General features: G+C 48.9%; 5 protein-coding genes across 5 annotated transcripts; 4 read left to right on the forward strand and 1 right to left on the reverse strand.

Annotated features, from left to right (window-relative positions):
• The first annotated feature begins 26 nt into the window (after positions 1-26).
• Positions 27-5,439, forward strand: F9C07_2281693 (cation channel family transporter). The gene is made up of 2 exons (XM_041290673.2): positions 27-1,148; positions 1,224-5,439. The coding sequence occupies exons 1-2, from the start codon at positions 890-892 to the stop codon at positions 4,298-4,300; spliced, it is 3,336 nt and encodes a 1,111-aa protein (XP_041144289.1). The 5' UTR covers positions 27-889; the 3' UTR covers positions 4,301-5,439.
• On the forward strand, positions 5,440-8,228 carry F9C07_2281694 (uncharacterized protein). Its single transcript, XM_041285223.2, has 2 exons — positions 5,440-5,655; positions 5,727-8,228. Exon 2 carries the CDS (start codon positions 5,775-5,777, stop codon positions 8,010-8,012), a length of 2,238 nt encoding a protein of 745 aa, XP_041144290.2. The 5' UTR covers positions 5,440-5,655; positions 5,727-5,774; the 3' UTR covers positions 8,013-8,228.
• A 148-nt stretch (positions 8,229-8,376) lies between these two features.
• Positions 8,377-9,224, forward strand: F9C07_4634 (synaptobrevin-domain-containing protein; the record flags this gene model as incomplete). The annotated part of the gene is made up of 2 exons (XM_041290674.1): positions 8,377-8,414; positions 8,498-9,224. The coding sequence occupies 2 exons, from the start codon at positions 8,377-8,379 to the stop codon at positions 9,222-9,224; spliced, it is 765 nt and encodes a 254-aa protein (XP_041144291.1).
• Positions 9,225-10,750: 1,526 nt separating this feature from the next.
• F9C07_2281696 (C2H2 finger domain protein) lies at positions 10,751-13,664 on the forward strand. The gene is made up of 3 exons (XM_041290675.2): positions 10,751-12,368; positions 12,452-13,463; positions 13,572-13,664. The coding sequence occupies exons 1-2, from the start codon at positions 10,982-10,984 to the stop codon at positions 12,745-12,747; spliced, it is 1,683 nt and encodes a 560-aa protein (XP_041144292.1). The 5' UTR covers positions 10,751-10,981; the 3' UTR covers positions 12,748-13,463; positions 13,572-13,664.
• On the reverse strand, positions 12,925-13,664 carry F9C07_2242440 (Oligosaccaryltransferase-domain-containing protein; the record flags this gene model as incomplete). The annotated part of the gene is made up of 3 exons (XM_041285220.2): positions 13,572-13,664; positions 13,170-13,460; positions 12,925-13,112 (listed from the first exon to the last, which is right to left on the reverse strand). Exons 2-3 carry the CDS (start codon positions 13,369-13,371, stop codon positions 12,925-12,927), a joined length of 390 nt encoding a protein of 129 aa, XP_041144293.2. The 5' UTR covers positions 13,372-13,460; positions 13,572-13,664.
• Positions 13,665-13,670: the final 6 nt, after the last annotated feature.

Raw genomic sequence — 13,670 nt, forward strand, 5'->3', positions numbered from 1 at the left:
CATGACAGTCATCTCAACGACGGAAATTTTTTTTTCTTGACAAGCAGGTACTTCTCGGCTTCTACGGAGTACTTTATACTAAATATTGATTCATAACAAAAAACCGGTTTTAAATCTTGTATCACCTTTGTATCTATTGTCATGATTATTACTCTCAATTTGCCCCCCTCCCCGAGCAATTGATTTACACTCCGCTACGTATGTGATTATGGTTATGTTTTAGAGAAATATATATGTTTGTTTTCTTGCGCTTCTACTTGCATTCCTAGACCAGCTTTATCCATGGATCCTTTGACAGTCAAAACTATGGAAGATTTGAAACCTCTTCTTACTTACATGATCCACTAGAACAATAGTATTCATAGTTCAAACATGAGAATAAGCTTCCACACTTGATCATTCTAGATTTGCACCGCGACCATATCGTATCCCGAGGTCAGCCACTCTCCCGCCGCGCAGTTTTTGATAGGGTGTGCAACTGATCGGTTATCAACTTATGGGTCAGCTGGGAAAGAAAAGTTAAAGTAAGGGCACTAAAATTAAATCGCGTTGCGGCAAAAGTTTCGGGGATGCGCCGCGTCTTGAGCGATCTTTCCCCTCTCCACTACGACTATTTCTGCCATGCAGGCGCATGTGAACTGCGTCAATTGTCCCAGCAAATAATTGCCCTGGCTTGTTTTTAATTTCTATATCCCTTCCCTGGTTGATCAGGAATATCCCCTCTTGGATCACGCGAACCTCCCTAGAGTGCTGATAAAACACCCCATGGTGTTATATCTTATCTAGTGCTAGGTTCGCGTCGTCGTTTCATCTTCCGTCTCCCCAGGATCATGCATTAACCACACCACCAGTTTCTTTCAAGGTTGGGGAACACAGGGCCTTTCCCACCATGCTTGCTTCTCTTCTTCGCCCAAAGAAACGTCGAGTGTACGCAGAACGCTCTCCATTTTCATCGCCCTATACGACCCGGGATTTGCCATGGCCGTTCCTTCAGCGTGGCTCCGAAGAAGCGCAATATGAGGAGATTCGGGGGAATGATGATGCTGATGAGGACGTCGATGATGGTGAAGAGGATGAAAGTGGGGACGAAGACGATGGTCCTTTCGAGTCCAGTCCCCTTCTGCCCATCTTCTCAGCCTCTCACTTAGGTATTTATCATTTGTACCCTCCGAACGAAGTAATCGACTGAGACGTCTGACTGGTGGTCGTTTTGCTATGTATAGATACGCTTCCCGTTTATGATATCACCCATACGATTCGCGCACTTATCGCAGCTCGTTGCGAGACCACGTTGTCCTGGGACCAGTTGCGGTCGCCCCAGATCTCTCAGTTTCTGGTAAAACCAATCCAGCAACAGATTAGAGCGTTTCACTTTTCTCGGGCTACGCTATATGCCTTGTTAACTAACTGTTTGCAATTCAACAAAGAAGTCCATCTTAACCCCGGCAATAGTGGCACAAGCCAGACCAGGGCCATGGTGAGTGAGCTTCTTGCCATTAAGTTGTTGAGAGAGTATACCACAAGAGAGTTGATTGATGCTCTCTCCTACGAGTTTTTCCCTCTCCAGGGCCAGTCGCTGCCCGGGGGCTCCCAACAGCCCCCGGGCTGGACCCCTACCGCAGGGAACAAGCGGCTGCCTGGGGTAGCCCGCATTTCGTGCCTCGAGGTAGCGATCCGCGCCCAGGCGAAGCGGTTCCTGTCCCACCCGCTTGTCGTACAACAGCTGGAGGCAATTTGGGCGGGCACAATCGTTTTCCATTCGGCTGCAGACTATCTCCACCGCTCACCGACACGAGTCAGTCACAGCGCAGGGCCGACGTATGGTACTACCGTCACCGCTACCACACCCAACCCGTTTGCCGGCAAGTTAAGCCCCAGATCGGCTGAGCTGCGCCGCTCAGTCACCCTATATGACCCGAGAGATGCCTCCCTGTTCAAACTCTCTAGGTTGAGGGTTCCTCGCTATAGGCAGTTTCTCTCGACGCTGTCGTTTGCGGTATTACTGGCATTGTTCCTCGCAGTTCTAGACCAGCGGCGTGTGCATATTAGCGCCCTTGAGGTTGTCTTCTGGTTCTGGAGCGCAGGCTTCATGCTTGATGAGCTTGTTGGTTTTAACGAACAGGGCTTCAGTTTGTATCTCATGAGCTTCTGGAACTTATTCGACCTCGGTATATTGTTTCTTCTTTTCTGCTACTATTGCTTGCGGCTGTATGGTGCCTTCATGCCGTTCACCCGTAAGCAAGCAGTCGCCGATCAGGCGTATGATATCCTGGCTGCAAACGCTGTTCTCCTCTTCCCTCGACTGTTCTCGATCCTGGACCACTACCGCTACTTCTCACAGCTGCTTATCGCGTTCAGGATCATGGCTTCCGATCTGGTAGCCGTATTTTTCTTGATTATAATTGCATGCAGTGGCTTCTTTGTCGCTTTTACCTTGTCATTCGGCAGTGGCGAAGATCGTTCGCCTGGATCAATAGCGTATGCTTTGTTCCAGATGCTGATGGGGTTCACGCCGACTGCATGGGCACTCTGGAACGATTACAATACATTGGGGAAGATGATTTTGACTGTGTTCTTGTTCATTTGTCATTTTGTTGTTGTGACCATTCTAATCACTGTCCTCACCAACTCCTTCATGGGTATTGTGCAGAATGCCAACCAAGAACATCAGTTTTTGTTTGCTGTCAACACCATCTCCATGGTTAAATCGGATGCCCTATTCTCTTACGTGGCGCCAACCAACATCATCGCTTGGATAATAACACCTTTCCGTTATGTGATGCCCTTCAGACAGTTTGTACGCGTCAACCGTACAATTATTAAGATTACCCACCTGCCCATCCTATTCACCATCTGCTTCTACGAGAAAATGATCCTCAGCTCCAAAGTGATTGAACCTACAGACCTGGTTGATTCTCAGACTCGCGCCGCTACTTCGGCTCGGACACGTGGCCCTCGGCATAGTCGCTTCAAGGCTTTCAGTTCTAGGGCTCCTCGACTTGTTCGGGAGCCCTCTGTGGCAACTTATCAAAAGGATCGTGCGTTGGAAGAGGTGTTTCGACGGCCGTTCCACGGAGAGACCATGGAACCTGTAAGGGAGATCGATCAAAGAAAGACCAACAAAATCGTCAAAAATTGGATGCAAACCATGGGTCCTGGTCCGGCCAATCCTCCCGATGAGCAGGACTCGGACGAAGTCAGCCAGCTCGAAAAAAGACCGCAAAGGCCACGGCACTTTTCCCGCAGAAGGCTCACCCGAAGTTTACGAGACTTTACCGAATCAAACCGCTCCGTTGTGTCAAATCCCGAAGACCACGTCACTTATATTGCATCCTCGCCAGCCACTCCCCGTGCTGGAAGGGATTTCATGGCGTCGACGCGAAGACGACAGCTTTCGCGACATACAGGCATGGAAGGGGATGATGAGCTCACAAGCGACGGGCATGAAGATCAGTCGAATGGAAAAAGCTCTGATGATGAAGATACCCCCAAAGATGAAAGTCCTGGTAAAGCAACGCCGAAGTTTTACAGCTCTCGGCCATCGACAGCGAAAGTCAAGTCGCGGAGAAATAGTCCAGTCCGGCGTGTTAAGCATCATTCCCGGAGTTACTCGGGCGCTACCATGCTATACAGGCCCTTATCCACAACGAGCAATGGTGAAGAGACTGAAGCACCAACGATCCCTGTTAGATCCAGAGCAGAGACACCGGATCACGCGGATTGGGCGGCTAGGTCTACTTCTGCTGACCGATGGGCAATGAGAAGGCACAGTACTGACGGTCGGAGTCGAAATGTTACTATGCCCATTTCGAATCCCATGTCTGTGCCGGAGTTCGGTCACTTTTTGGCTCCTGGTCCGCGATATAGTGAGCGGGGGCCAGACCCCATTCTCCATGGCCTAGGGTCTGATATTGGAGACAACAAGGCGATCGCGAGTGGCTTTGTTGGAGGCGCTCCTTCAAGTTTGACAACCCAGATGGCATATGCGACGGGTGGTATGCGCCGACCAGATAGCTCTCACAGTAGCCAGGATATTCTCAGTAAGCTCGTCCTTGCTCGCATGAACAATATCGAGGAAGGGTTCCGCGAAGTGATCAGAGAGATGAAAGATCTCCGGCGTGAAGGCACGAGTCGAAGTCAGAGTGGACCTGATGAGTCGAAAGGAAATCAGCGCGAGAAGAAGCGCACAGAGAAGAAGGGGAAGAAGCCAAATCCTAGGTCACGAAGAAGCAAGACCGGCAGTGAAGAGCAGTCGTCAGATGCGACATCTGAAGCCTCGCAACGGAGGATAATCAGATAAGCGTTGATTTCGAGGATTCGTGGTGTCACACGTTATGTTTCCATGCAATGCCCTTTCTTTATATATTTGTGTTGTATACTATCCTGTTCTCCGGCCCTGCTGTGTAGAAGTACTGGGTGGCTGTTTTATAATTGGATTCAACTTGCAATTTTAATACCCAATGTTTCCCCATACACGACTGAGAAACCATCTGCCCACATGCACAGTGATTTCTACATAAAACGATGATATGATATACAGAATGAATACTAGATAATGGTATCCCTTTCTCCACTCTTTTCCCCTAAGCCCGGCGGTGCTGTAGTGGTCATCTTCCCCTAAGGGCCATGTTCATCCATTCCACCTCATATCATGTTTCGTTCTTCGTCTGAGCCCATATGGATGCCGCGGCCATCCTTAACAGAGAGCTGCCGCAAAGCGGACTAAGCGCCGACGACACCGACGACACCGACGACAGCCATCACGGCACGATCCTCTCACCCAGACCATGAGGTGATGCAGTTAGTCTAGTATCAAGAAGATGACCAAGCAAAGACAAAGAGTGGAAAGGCTTTCTTATGGCCGGCGAGACATGGTAAATGGTAGAACCAACTTCACTGCTGAATGTGGCGCCATCTTTGTTCTGGGATTGGCAGGTGATTGACCAAGAGGTCACCTCTGAATTGTCGTTTCTGGTGAATTTAGGCCTTTGATTTGATTGATTTGATAGAGATCAGCAACCATCGGGCACCTCAGAATACTCTGAGGCATTGAACGGGGCTTAGATCATACTGCTACTACCACGGTGACATCTGCATGATGGCAGCCTTCTAGCACGTTATCTGTTGGAGCGAAACCAAGTGTTGCGCATCAAATCACAAGCCATCTTCATGTGCATTACCTAGTAAGTACACCTTATGCAAACTAATGTCGAACCTTCTCAGATCGAGCTATAAGTAACTCTCGATAAACACGCACGTGAACTTCCCCAGGAATTCTTCAACCACTAGGCTCACCAGACATCCGATTGATGAGATAGGATATAGTATTAATGTCCTCAAGGGCCATATCATCGTGGCTCAGTTCCTGAGGCTTTTTGTGACTCAGCCTCATGGGGTCACATGTCGTCCCGTGACAGGGGTATTTATTTGTACTAGGAATGTTCTTTGTTCTAAGATCACAACCAAGTGCAAAAGCCTACTACATTGCATTCACTCTATTCAGTCTCTTTGATGCTTGGCTGTAGAGCCATATCTCTTATACTTATTTTGGACGAATCTCGGCCCTCATATCCTACCCATATTTCACATATAACCTAGAGCATATCGTGGGAAGGTGGAAAGGCAATTAGGCTACTCTATCTCTCACTCGTAAAGGTTGTCTTACTTGGCTGGTTCTGCTAGTATGACCGACTGTGATTTATTCACTGACCGTATTAAATCTATAGATATACTAAAACTTTTCAATCACCTCTGAATAGGCCCCGGGAAAACATATGACAATGGATGATTCTTCCAGACTGTCGGCGGACTTAAGGGTATATGACATCTATCCTCTCGCACCAGGCAGAAACATCGATAATCCTTTTTCAAGATTACTTCTCCTTAGTGATGCAGACACACTGCTGTATATTGATCCTCCCCCGCAGAGATCATGCGCCTCAGCCTTGCCACGCTCATCTGAATCAATTCCCCACCGTATCCGTAGCCAAAAACTTCTGGAGACTGGCTCTAATTATTTCAAGGACCTCTTCCAGCCAAGGGCTCAAGCTCGGACCATCAGTCGCCGCGGACTCGGAGGCAAGCTCACGAATGAGATTCAGTACGTAATTGATCTCACCCCTCCATCGGTGGAAGACGATGCTGTCATATTTCTCACAGAGCTGTCGTGCCCTCTGGGAATCAGGAACTGGGCGAAAGCCACAACATGTTGGTGGGATTTACCCGCTGCCCGCGTTGGTGGTGAAGACGAAGTCGAATCACCAGAAAGCAAGCCTGCGAGTACATCTACCTCAAGCGTCACCAGTTCAAATGCTCCTGGAAGCAAGCCAGGCCTTCCTGTGGAATACTCGGTGGGTCGACACCGTGAGGGTATTGAACACATTGTATATGCTTTGGAAGGGTTTCCACCCAAGCTCGACACCCCCTGCAAGTTCTGGACCTTCTTCGCACTTGCTAGACTGTTTGGAGTAGCCACCGTGCCGAAAATCAGCGATCTCATAATATCCTGGCTCTACGATTCGGAGAATGCTCGTCTCATAGAGTACCATCCCGAAATTGCTTACAAAATCGGCTGTGGAGTACAGCGTGACTATCTTTGCCGTGACGCATTTTCGGTCCTTGTCGGGGAGGAGGCACTGCTTTTGTTAGCGAATTCAGACAAACCACCTTTACCAGGTAGACCGCAATGGACCTTTCATGGGCGTCTTCGGGAGCCGTTGTTGGACGATGACGAGCTTCAACGCATTGAATATGCAAGCAAGGGCTTCCTGGAGTATGTTATTAATCGGTTCATCGGTCTAGCAGGCTCTGAGATGAAATGGCTTTTCGAACTACCAAGCTTTCTGCACCTATCCAAGTTCAATCCAGAGACCTATTGGGAGGAAATTCTCATGACCGAACTCGTCCTGACCTGCAAGGAGTATGTCCGAGCACGTATTGTGCAATGGCTGGAGAGAGGAAACGGCATTTGGCTACCAGCAGTGATCGGGAGTATGGGTAAAGATCGTTCGACACACTATAAATATGCCTACAGCTCAATGCGCTACCCTGAACGCATTCTCAGCAGGACATTCTGGAAGAATCTCATGAACGAACCGTTTACTGAAAGCGACTTTCCAGGTATCAATGAGTTGTTTTGGGATTCTACCATTGCCGGCTTGGGAGATTGGGTGCCAGCTTTCAGGACGCATGCCGACGCGAAAATCAGGCCGGTGACACGTAGTGAGCTATGTGAGGTGGTGGACAAATTCAACTCTCGTGTGAACCCCCAGGGTCCCCATTACCAAGTACAAGCAGGGTACCCCTGGGATATAGTGGACGACTATGACCCAGCGACCTGGTTACGCGGATTTCAATCAAAGCGTGAAGGCCTATTTAAACTGGACATGTTTATATCAGATGTACGGCTATATGTGACCAAGTACGCAAGTGACATGTTTGAGCTGGGCAGAGGCTCGATCGATAGAACCGACACTGTTACCTGTCTGACAGAAAATGAACTCAAATATCTACCGCTATGGGCTGGGGGGAATGATGATGGAACGGGAGGGGTCTTCATGGACCAAGATATCCCCATTTTAGAAACAGGGGGTTTCTCTACACCAGGTCCAGACGTTCACTTAGGTAGTACAGCGTCAACGGCCGATTCATTCTCGATCATCGGCACTGGAGAAATAGAGAGTACTGTCCAAGGCGCGTCCCACGAGACCACTGATGGTTATGGAACAGATGTCATGTCTATACAATCAATGACTGTTAGTTCTCAGATAGAAAAGGGTAGAGACAGCAGTCACGAGGAGCCAGCATCACTTGAAGGCTACGAAACGGTTGACGACAGTTCCCTCTTGTTGAACTCATCGGCCGATGGCGACGACGAGTTTTCCTTTGACTGTGAGAGCGATGGCAGTGACACTGTCGTTATGGACACATTGAGCCAGTCTGATCCCTTGAGTGATTTTGAGGAAATGGATTTGAACGAGGCTTGTCCCAGTCCTCCGCCCGCGGAAAGATAAAACAACACAACTTACGAATAAACTCGAGGACAATATACAGAAGTATTCCATGAAGCAGTGACGATCGATTTTCATAAGTAATGAGAACAATGAGGATTTTTTTTCTTACCGTATCTGCTATTCTGTCGAAAAGGGAATTAAGTATAATTTCACGTGACTGAATCCGGGGTTCTTGGCGCGCCGACGTCACGGCATTGCGATTATCAACACCCCCGATTTCTTTCTACTTGCAACCTTATCTCCACTAGGCGCCCACCAAATTCCCTGGGCCGGCGAACAAGTAATCTGTGTAGTTTTCACTCATTCTTTCAGGGGCAATCCTCTTATTTTACTGTTACACTCCGGTACAGAAAAAGCGGTCACCATGGCCTCATCCTCAAAGCCCCCGAGCTTCCTGCTCTAGTACGTCTATAACCCATCTACTGCCCAATCTCCACATCTTATAACCCCCTCGATTCAAGACTAATATATCAAAAAATCTCTAGTACTTGCATAGCCCACCGCACCACAATTCTTGCAGAGCACTCATCCCCCGGAACCTCCTCAACCTCCGCCTCCTCCCTCGCCTCCATAATACTCCCCAAAATCACGCACGAGAAATCACAAAAGCTCACCTACACCCATGAACGCCTCTTCGTGCACTACATCGCCGACTCGCCCACAGGAGCAAGCGACGATTCCAGCTTCCGCCAGGAACCCAACTCCTACGCTCCGCTAAGCTACATCGTGGTTGCGACCGCTGAACAAGGCCGTCGCATTCCATTCGCCTTTCTCCTGGAAATGAAACGCAAGTTCCTATCCACCTACCCACCCTCCAGCACTGATTTCGCCGCCCTACCGGCCTACGGCTGCGCCGCATTCAACAATGAGCTCCGCTCCCTGCTCCAGACGTATAATACCGCCCCGCCGTCGGACTCGCTCGCCTCAGCCCGCAGAGAAATCGATAGTGTGAGAGATATCATGACGGAGAATATCGAGCGGGTGCTGGAGCGTGGGGAGAGGATTGATCTGCTTGTTGATAAGACAGATCGGTTGGGTGGGAGTGCGCACGATTTTCGCATTCGGAGTCGGGGCTTAAGGAGGCGGATGTGGTGGAAGAATATTAAGTTGATGGTGCTTTTGGGGGTGGTGATTGTTTTCCTACTGTATCTGTTCATTGGGGTGGGATGTGGACTGCCGGCTTGGGGGAAATGTGTCGGTCATAGTGAGTGAGTGAGTGGGAAGTGCTCTTATTGGCCGGTCTGATCTGGTCATGATCATTCCCGCTGCGGCGTACAGGATGGGATGTCGGCGATTTAACGCGTTCGGGGACAATAAGATTGTCGGCTCAGATTATCACCCAGGGCTTTAGGATGTCGTCCACGATGGTTTGTTCTGCGGTTTAGCGCAGTTTCTCTTCTTGTACTATTAAAGTTGGTATTTGTATACATAATATATCCATTTTCCTCTCACGGGACAACTTACAGTGGTTATATATGAAATAGGGTAGTTGACGCAGGGAACATTGAGGCAGGCAATATATATTTATCCTTCCAACACGAGTACACTAAGTCCAATTAAATATACTACTTGGACGAAAAGACACGAGAGGGAAGAATTCAATTCAGTTCAAATAAGATTCATTCAATCGACTATCATAGAAAATCCCATAGAAAGCCAAGCCTACTTCTTACAATGTAATGTGTCTCACTCTCAAACTCACAGCTTCCTAGCCAACGCATCAGTGCGAGTCTGCAAGCAAGGCAGGTCAACCACTGGTTTTACCAGATATGTTGCTGCAATTCCTTCTGCGCCATCCGTTTACCTCTTCAACCACTGATCCGCCAGAGACGGGATTGATAAGGAGATAATGTGGCGCTAAATGGGGAAAGACTTGGGGAATATGGAGAGGGATAGGGATTTGCTTTGCTACGTGTGTAGCAGTTGCCGGATCAAGGTGTGTCGGGCAGTTTTGGAAATGGGTGGAGGGAATATTCAGGGATAACCTGCAAGCCAAATGAACCTTTGAACATTGAAAGGACTCATCAGATGCGGCTATAGCCTGATGAGGGATACACCTATGGTGCAGGGTGCATCGGTCTCTTGGAAAAAAAAGATATAACCCTGGTCATAATAGGTTTATTGTATCTCATTTCAAGTAACTCGCGTGCTCTCACGGGAATTCACCTATTTGCAACACGACAACCAAAACGCAAAATCTCCTAAGCAGACTAAGCATTGGCAGCTTCATGTCCCATATCGACGCGCCCCAGGGCCTGATCCATCATTATCGAGCTTGGGCCTGGAGATGCTGATCATGGAGGATGAATACAATCCTGTGTCGTTGGACTCTGAACCCACTTCAGGCGTCAAAACTGATGATCTTGTCTCACTCCCCTTGTTGGAACCAAAATGGTAGTCGAAGCTTCAACAGGTCGACAGAATGAACATGTATACATAGTTCTGGTACATGATGGTCATCTGTTTGAGCCTCTGGGTCGTGGGTGAATGTGGTTGTGGTAGGAAGGTGCCAGTGGAAGATGAGAGCCTAGCGCTACTGTGCGTCACATGACATAGTGTAGGGTTTGTCCCGTCATTGGCTGCTGTGGGACCGGAAGATTGCCGACTCCCTTGGCCGCCTACTCCGTACATAGTAAAGCTTCAGGGACACCGCCTGCGCGCTTACTTTTTCTGCCCTTGCATGTGTTCATGTTTCAGCCATTGGGATAAAAAATAGTAGGCGGTGAGAGTTTAACAGAAGTAGAAGTCATCGCGTCCCACTATTGGAAGATCATCGCGATGCGTGCGAGGATCACTATCTACCTAATATCTATATGTGTTTGGCACACTGACCCCAATCAATTGCAAGTGGGAGTGATAATCGCCTCGACTAATGCATATGATCTCATATTATTGCCATTTACGTCATGCTAAAGACCAAATAGTGCTTTAACTGAGGATCTTGAACAGCGTGGCGTTGGTTTTTCAAAATGTCAAACGATGGATATGACTGGCTTTTGAATTATCCACGACCGGACTTATATCACGTTGATCATAGATATGGACCTGCTTCTGGACCGGCACAAGGAGACCAGGCTCCGTATCTCGGTGCGCCGCCAGCAATAAAAGCTGCCACGGTCAACCCTTCCGGCTATTTCCACTCCCCATATCACCTACCTAACCAAGAGTTTATGAGTTATACAAATAGCACCACCCAGTACCAGTCTGCCGCTCCCATGCCAGGTTCTTACCAGGGACCACCACCTTACTCTACGCCGTCAACTGCTCCAGTGACCTCCCAAGGACAGGCCTCTCAACAGCCCCTCACTTATTCCAATACTTCATGGAAATCCACACCCCAAACGTCAGACTATGGCCATGATACGAAAAGGCGCCGTACAGACACTTTTACACCATCAAACCAGCATGGCATAACACCTACGGTCACTCCCGCCATGTCGAAACCTGTCTCAAAAGATAATCTCTCGTCCTTTTCCTTCAGCCCCCGTGATACTACAGACAAATCATTTCTCAAGAACCGCGCGGATATTGTCAAACCCTTAAACAAGCTAGATGCTGCTGAAAAACTCAGTTATGACTCGCGGACGATTGCTAGAGATGTGTTAATCGCAGCCGGGCGTCATCCAACGGAACCAGCATTGAACCATCACCTTTTACGCTTGCGCGATGTTTTTGTCCATGTCGATACATCATCCGACTTGGAAACCTTTCGCTGGGACATGGTCGATATGCAGAACGTGAAGAAACCACGTGACCCGCCTCGGGCGCCGATGCAAGTTTCCGCTCCGCCAAAGGAACCGTCATTACACGGTACGCCCGCGCCAACCATACAAACACAAAGCCAGCCCGTGCAACCACCACCACCACCTCCACCTCAGTTGCAACACCTCAACCAGCAACATTCACAAACCCCAGAACAAATCCAACCACAGTCGCCAGTGCCGACGAAATCACAGTCTGTGCGTAAATTCATAGTACAGGTGCCTACAAAAAGTCCAAGTATTCAGTCAGGGACGATGGCTGGGAGGAGACCTGGAAGGCCGCCGGGACGCCCTCCAGGACGCCCTCCAGGGAGCACAAAAATCCAGGTGGTGGCTCCTCCCGCTCGCACTCCTCCGGTTTCTTATCAGGTTTATTCCTGTGAATGGGACAGCTGTAACGCTGAACTTCATAACCTGGAAATACTCGCAAAACATATTTACAAAGTGCACGTACCATACACTCTCACCTGCGCATGGAAGGGTTGCACCTGCGATGACAAGTTCCCTGCAGCCGAACTGGTGAAGCACATTCGAAATACTCATCTTGAATCCATTGCCTGGAAGTTGGGTGATGGACCATCAGTGCCTGGAACTGGTGAGAAAGCATCTGGCTGATTGCTTTTCAACGTGATCTCCGATCTACAGGATTGATTATTAATACTTGATTTATGCTTTTAGTTCAAGGTACTCCTGGCCACAGCCCGGTTCCTTCGACTATCCCAGAGTCCCTTGTAGGGGGCGGTGAGGATTCACTTATCTTTCCAGCTCATCAATCGTCAATCCGAGCATTCAATCGCGTGCATGGCTATAATACACAGCGCGACAAGGCCCAGGGAATTTTCAAGGCAGTCCAGAAGCTCAAAGAACAGATTGGGGTTGGATTAGATCCCGGCGGATGTCAGTTGGCCACCCCCGCCCGGAATGAGAGGGTGAGCAACGAGGAGGATATTTACGAGGTGAAAATTGGTAGCTAGGAAAACACGTGTGATACCCCATTGCATCTATTGCTTTCGTATCCTATCCTACATTGCACAGGGTTGGTGTCGATTCCAGGAAGTGGCGTTTGGGCTGGTTGCGATCCGAATATTCTGTGTACATTATTCTTTCACCCCATTGCATGGCAGTTTACCATCGCTAGAAGACTTAGTCGTCTAGTGAGTTGTACAATAGGGATGCATTTCATGGACCAACGTAATCACAACCATGCGGATCATGTACTGGCCTGCTATTGCTCCAACCAAGACCTTAGGGGTATCCATTATCGTTGCGCTTGTGCCGTATTCTTCACCGTCGGAACCAAGGGCAAACTGTATCAAAACGAGAAAAGAAAGGAAATACGCTAACAGAAACCAAGATAGCCACTACCGGTCTTTTTCTCCTCCGATGGCTGACGAACCGCCGGCGGCCGCTGCAGGTACTGTCGAAGGGCTAGCAGCAACTGACTCCTGAGACGCAGCGGCCGACTTCTTCACATCACTTGCATCCTCGACTCCACTATCCTTGGCATTGACTTCGAGGAAGTGGTAGAGAACAATCATCATCATCGCGCAAGAGCCGAGAAAGACAGCAAGGCGGTGAAGGTCGTCGTCGGAAATCATCGTGACGGTTGTGGGACGTTCTGGAATTGGAGTATAAAAGGGAAGCAAAGCTAATTGATTTCTCCGGAAACGAAGAGAATGGATGGTTGCTACTATGAGAAGCCACGTCAGTGATCAGTTGATTGTAGTATCATCGTTGCAATTTGGATGGCATGGATAACGGTATAGGAGGGAGTACTGATATATGACGGGAGACCTACCTTCTTAACTCCAAATGGGTAGGAAGGACCAAGCTCCAATGAGGAAGGGGGGGGGGAGGTGGGTAGATATAGAGGAGGAAGTGATAGTATGTACCTTGT

Source organism: Aspergillus flavus, chromosome 3 (genome assembly GCF_009017415.1).
Source record: "Aspergillus flavus chromosome 3, complete sequence".
Classification (NCBI taxonomy): Eukaryota; Fungi; Ascomycota; class Eurotiomycetes; order Eurotiales; family Aspergillaceae; genus Aspergillus; species Aspergillus flavus.

What these genes read in the sequence shown, in the direction of transcription:
- F9C07_2281693 (XM_041290673.2), top strand. Translation starts at nt 890, where the DNA reads ATGCTTGCTTCTCTTCTTCGCCCAAAGAAACGTCGAGTGTACGCAGAA. An exon ending in CTTCTCAGCCTCTCACTTAG is followed by an intron (nt 1,149 to 1,223) that starts GTATTTATCATT and finishes TGCTATGTATAG; the next exon opens with ATACGCTTCCCGTTTATGAT.
- F9C07_2281694 (XM_041285223.2), top strand. Translation starts at nt 5,775, where the DNA reads ATGACAATGGATGATTCTTCCAGACTGTCGGCGGACTTAAGGGTATAT.
- F9C07_2281696 (XM_041290675.2), top strand. Translation starts at nt 10,982, where the DNA reads ATGTCAAACGATGGATATGACTGGCTTTTGAATTATCCACGACCGGAC. An exon ending in ACCATCAGTGCCTGGAACTG is followed by an intron (nt 12,369 to 12,451) that starts GTGAGAAAGCAT and finishes TTATGCTTTTAG; the next exon opens with TTCAAGGTACTCCTGGCCAC.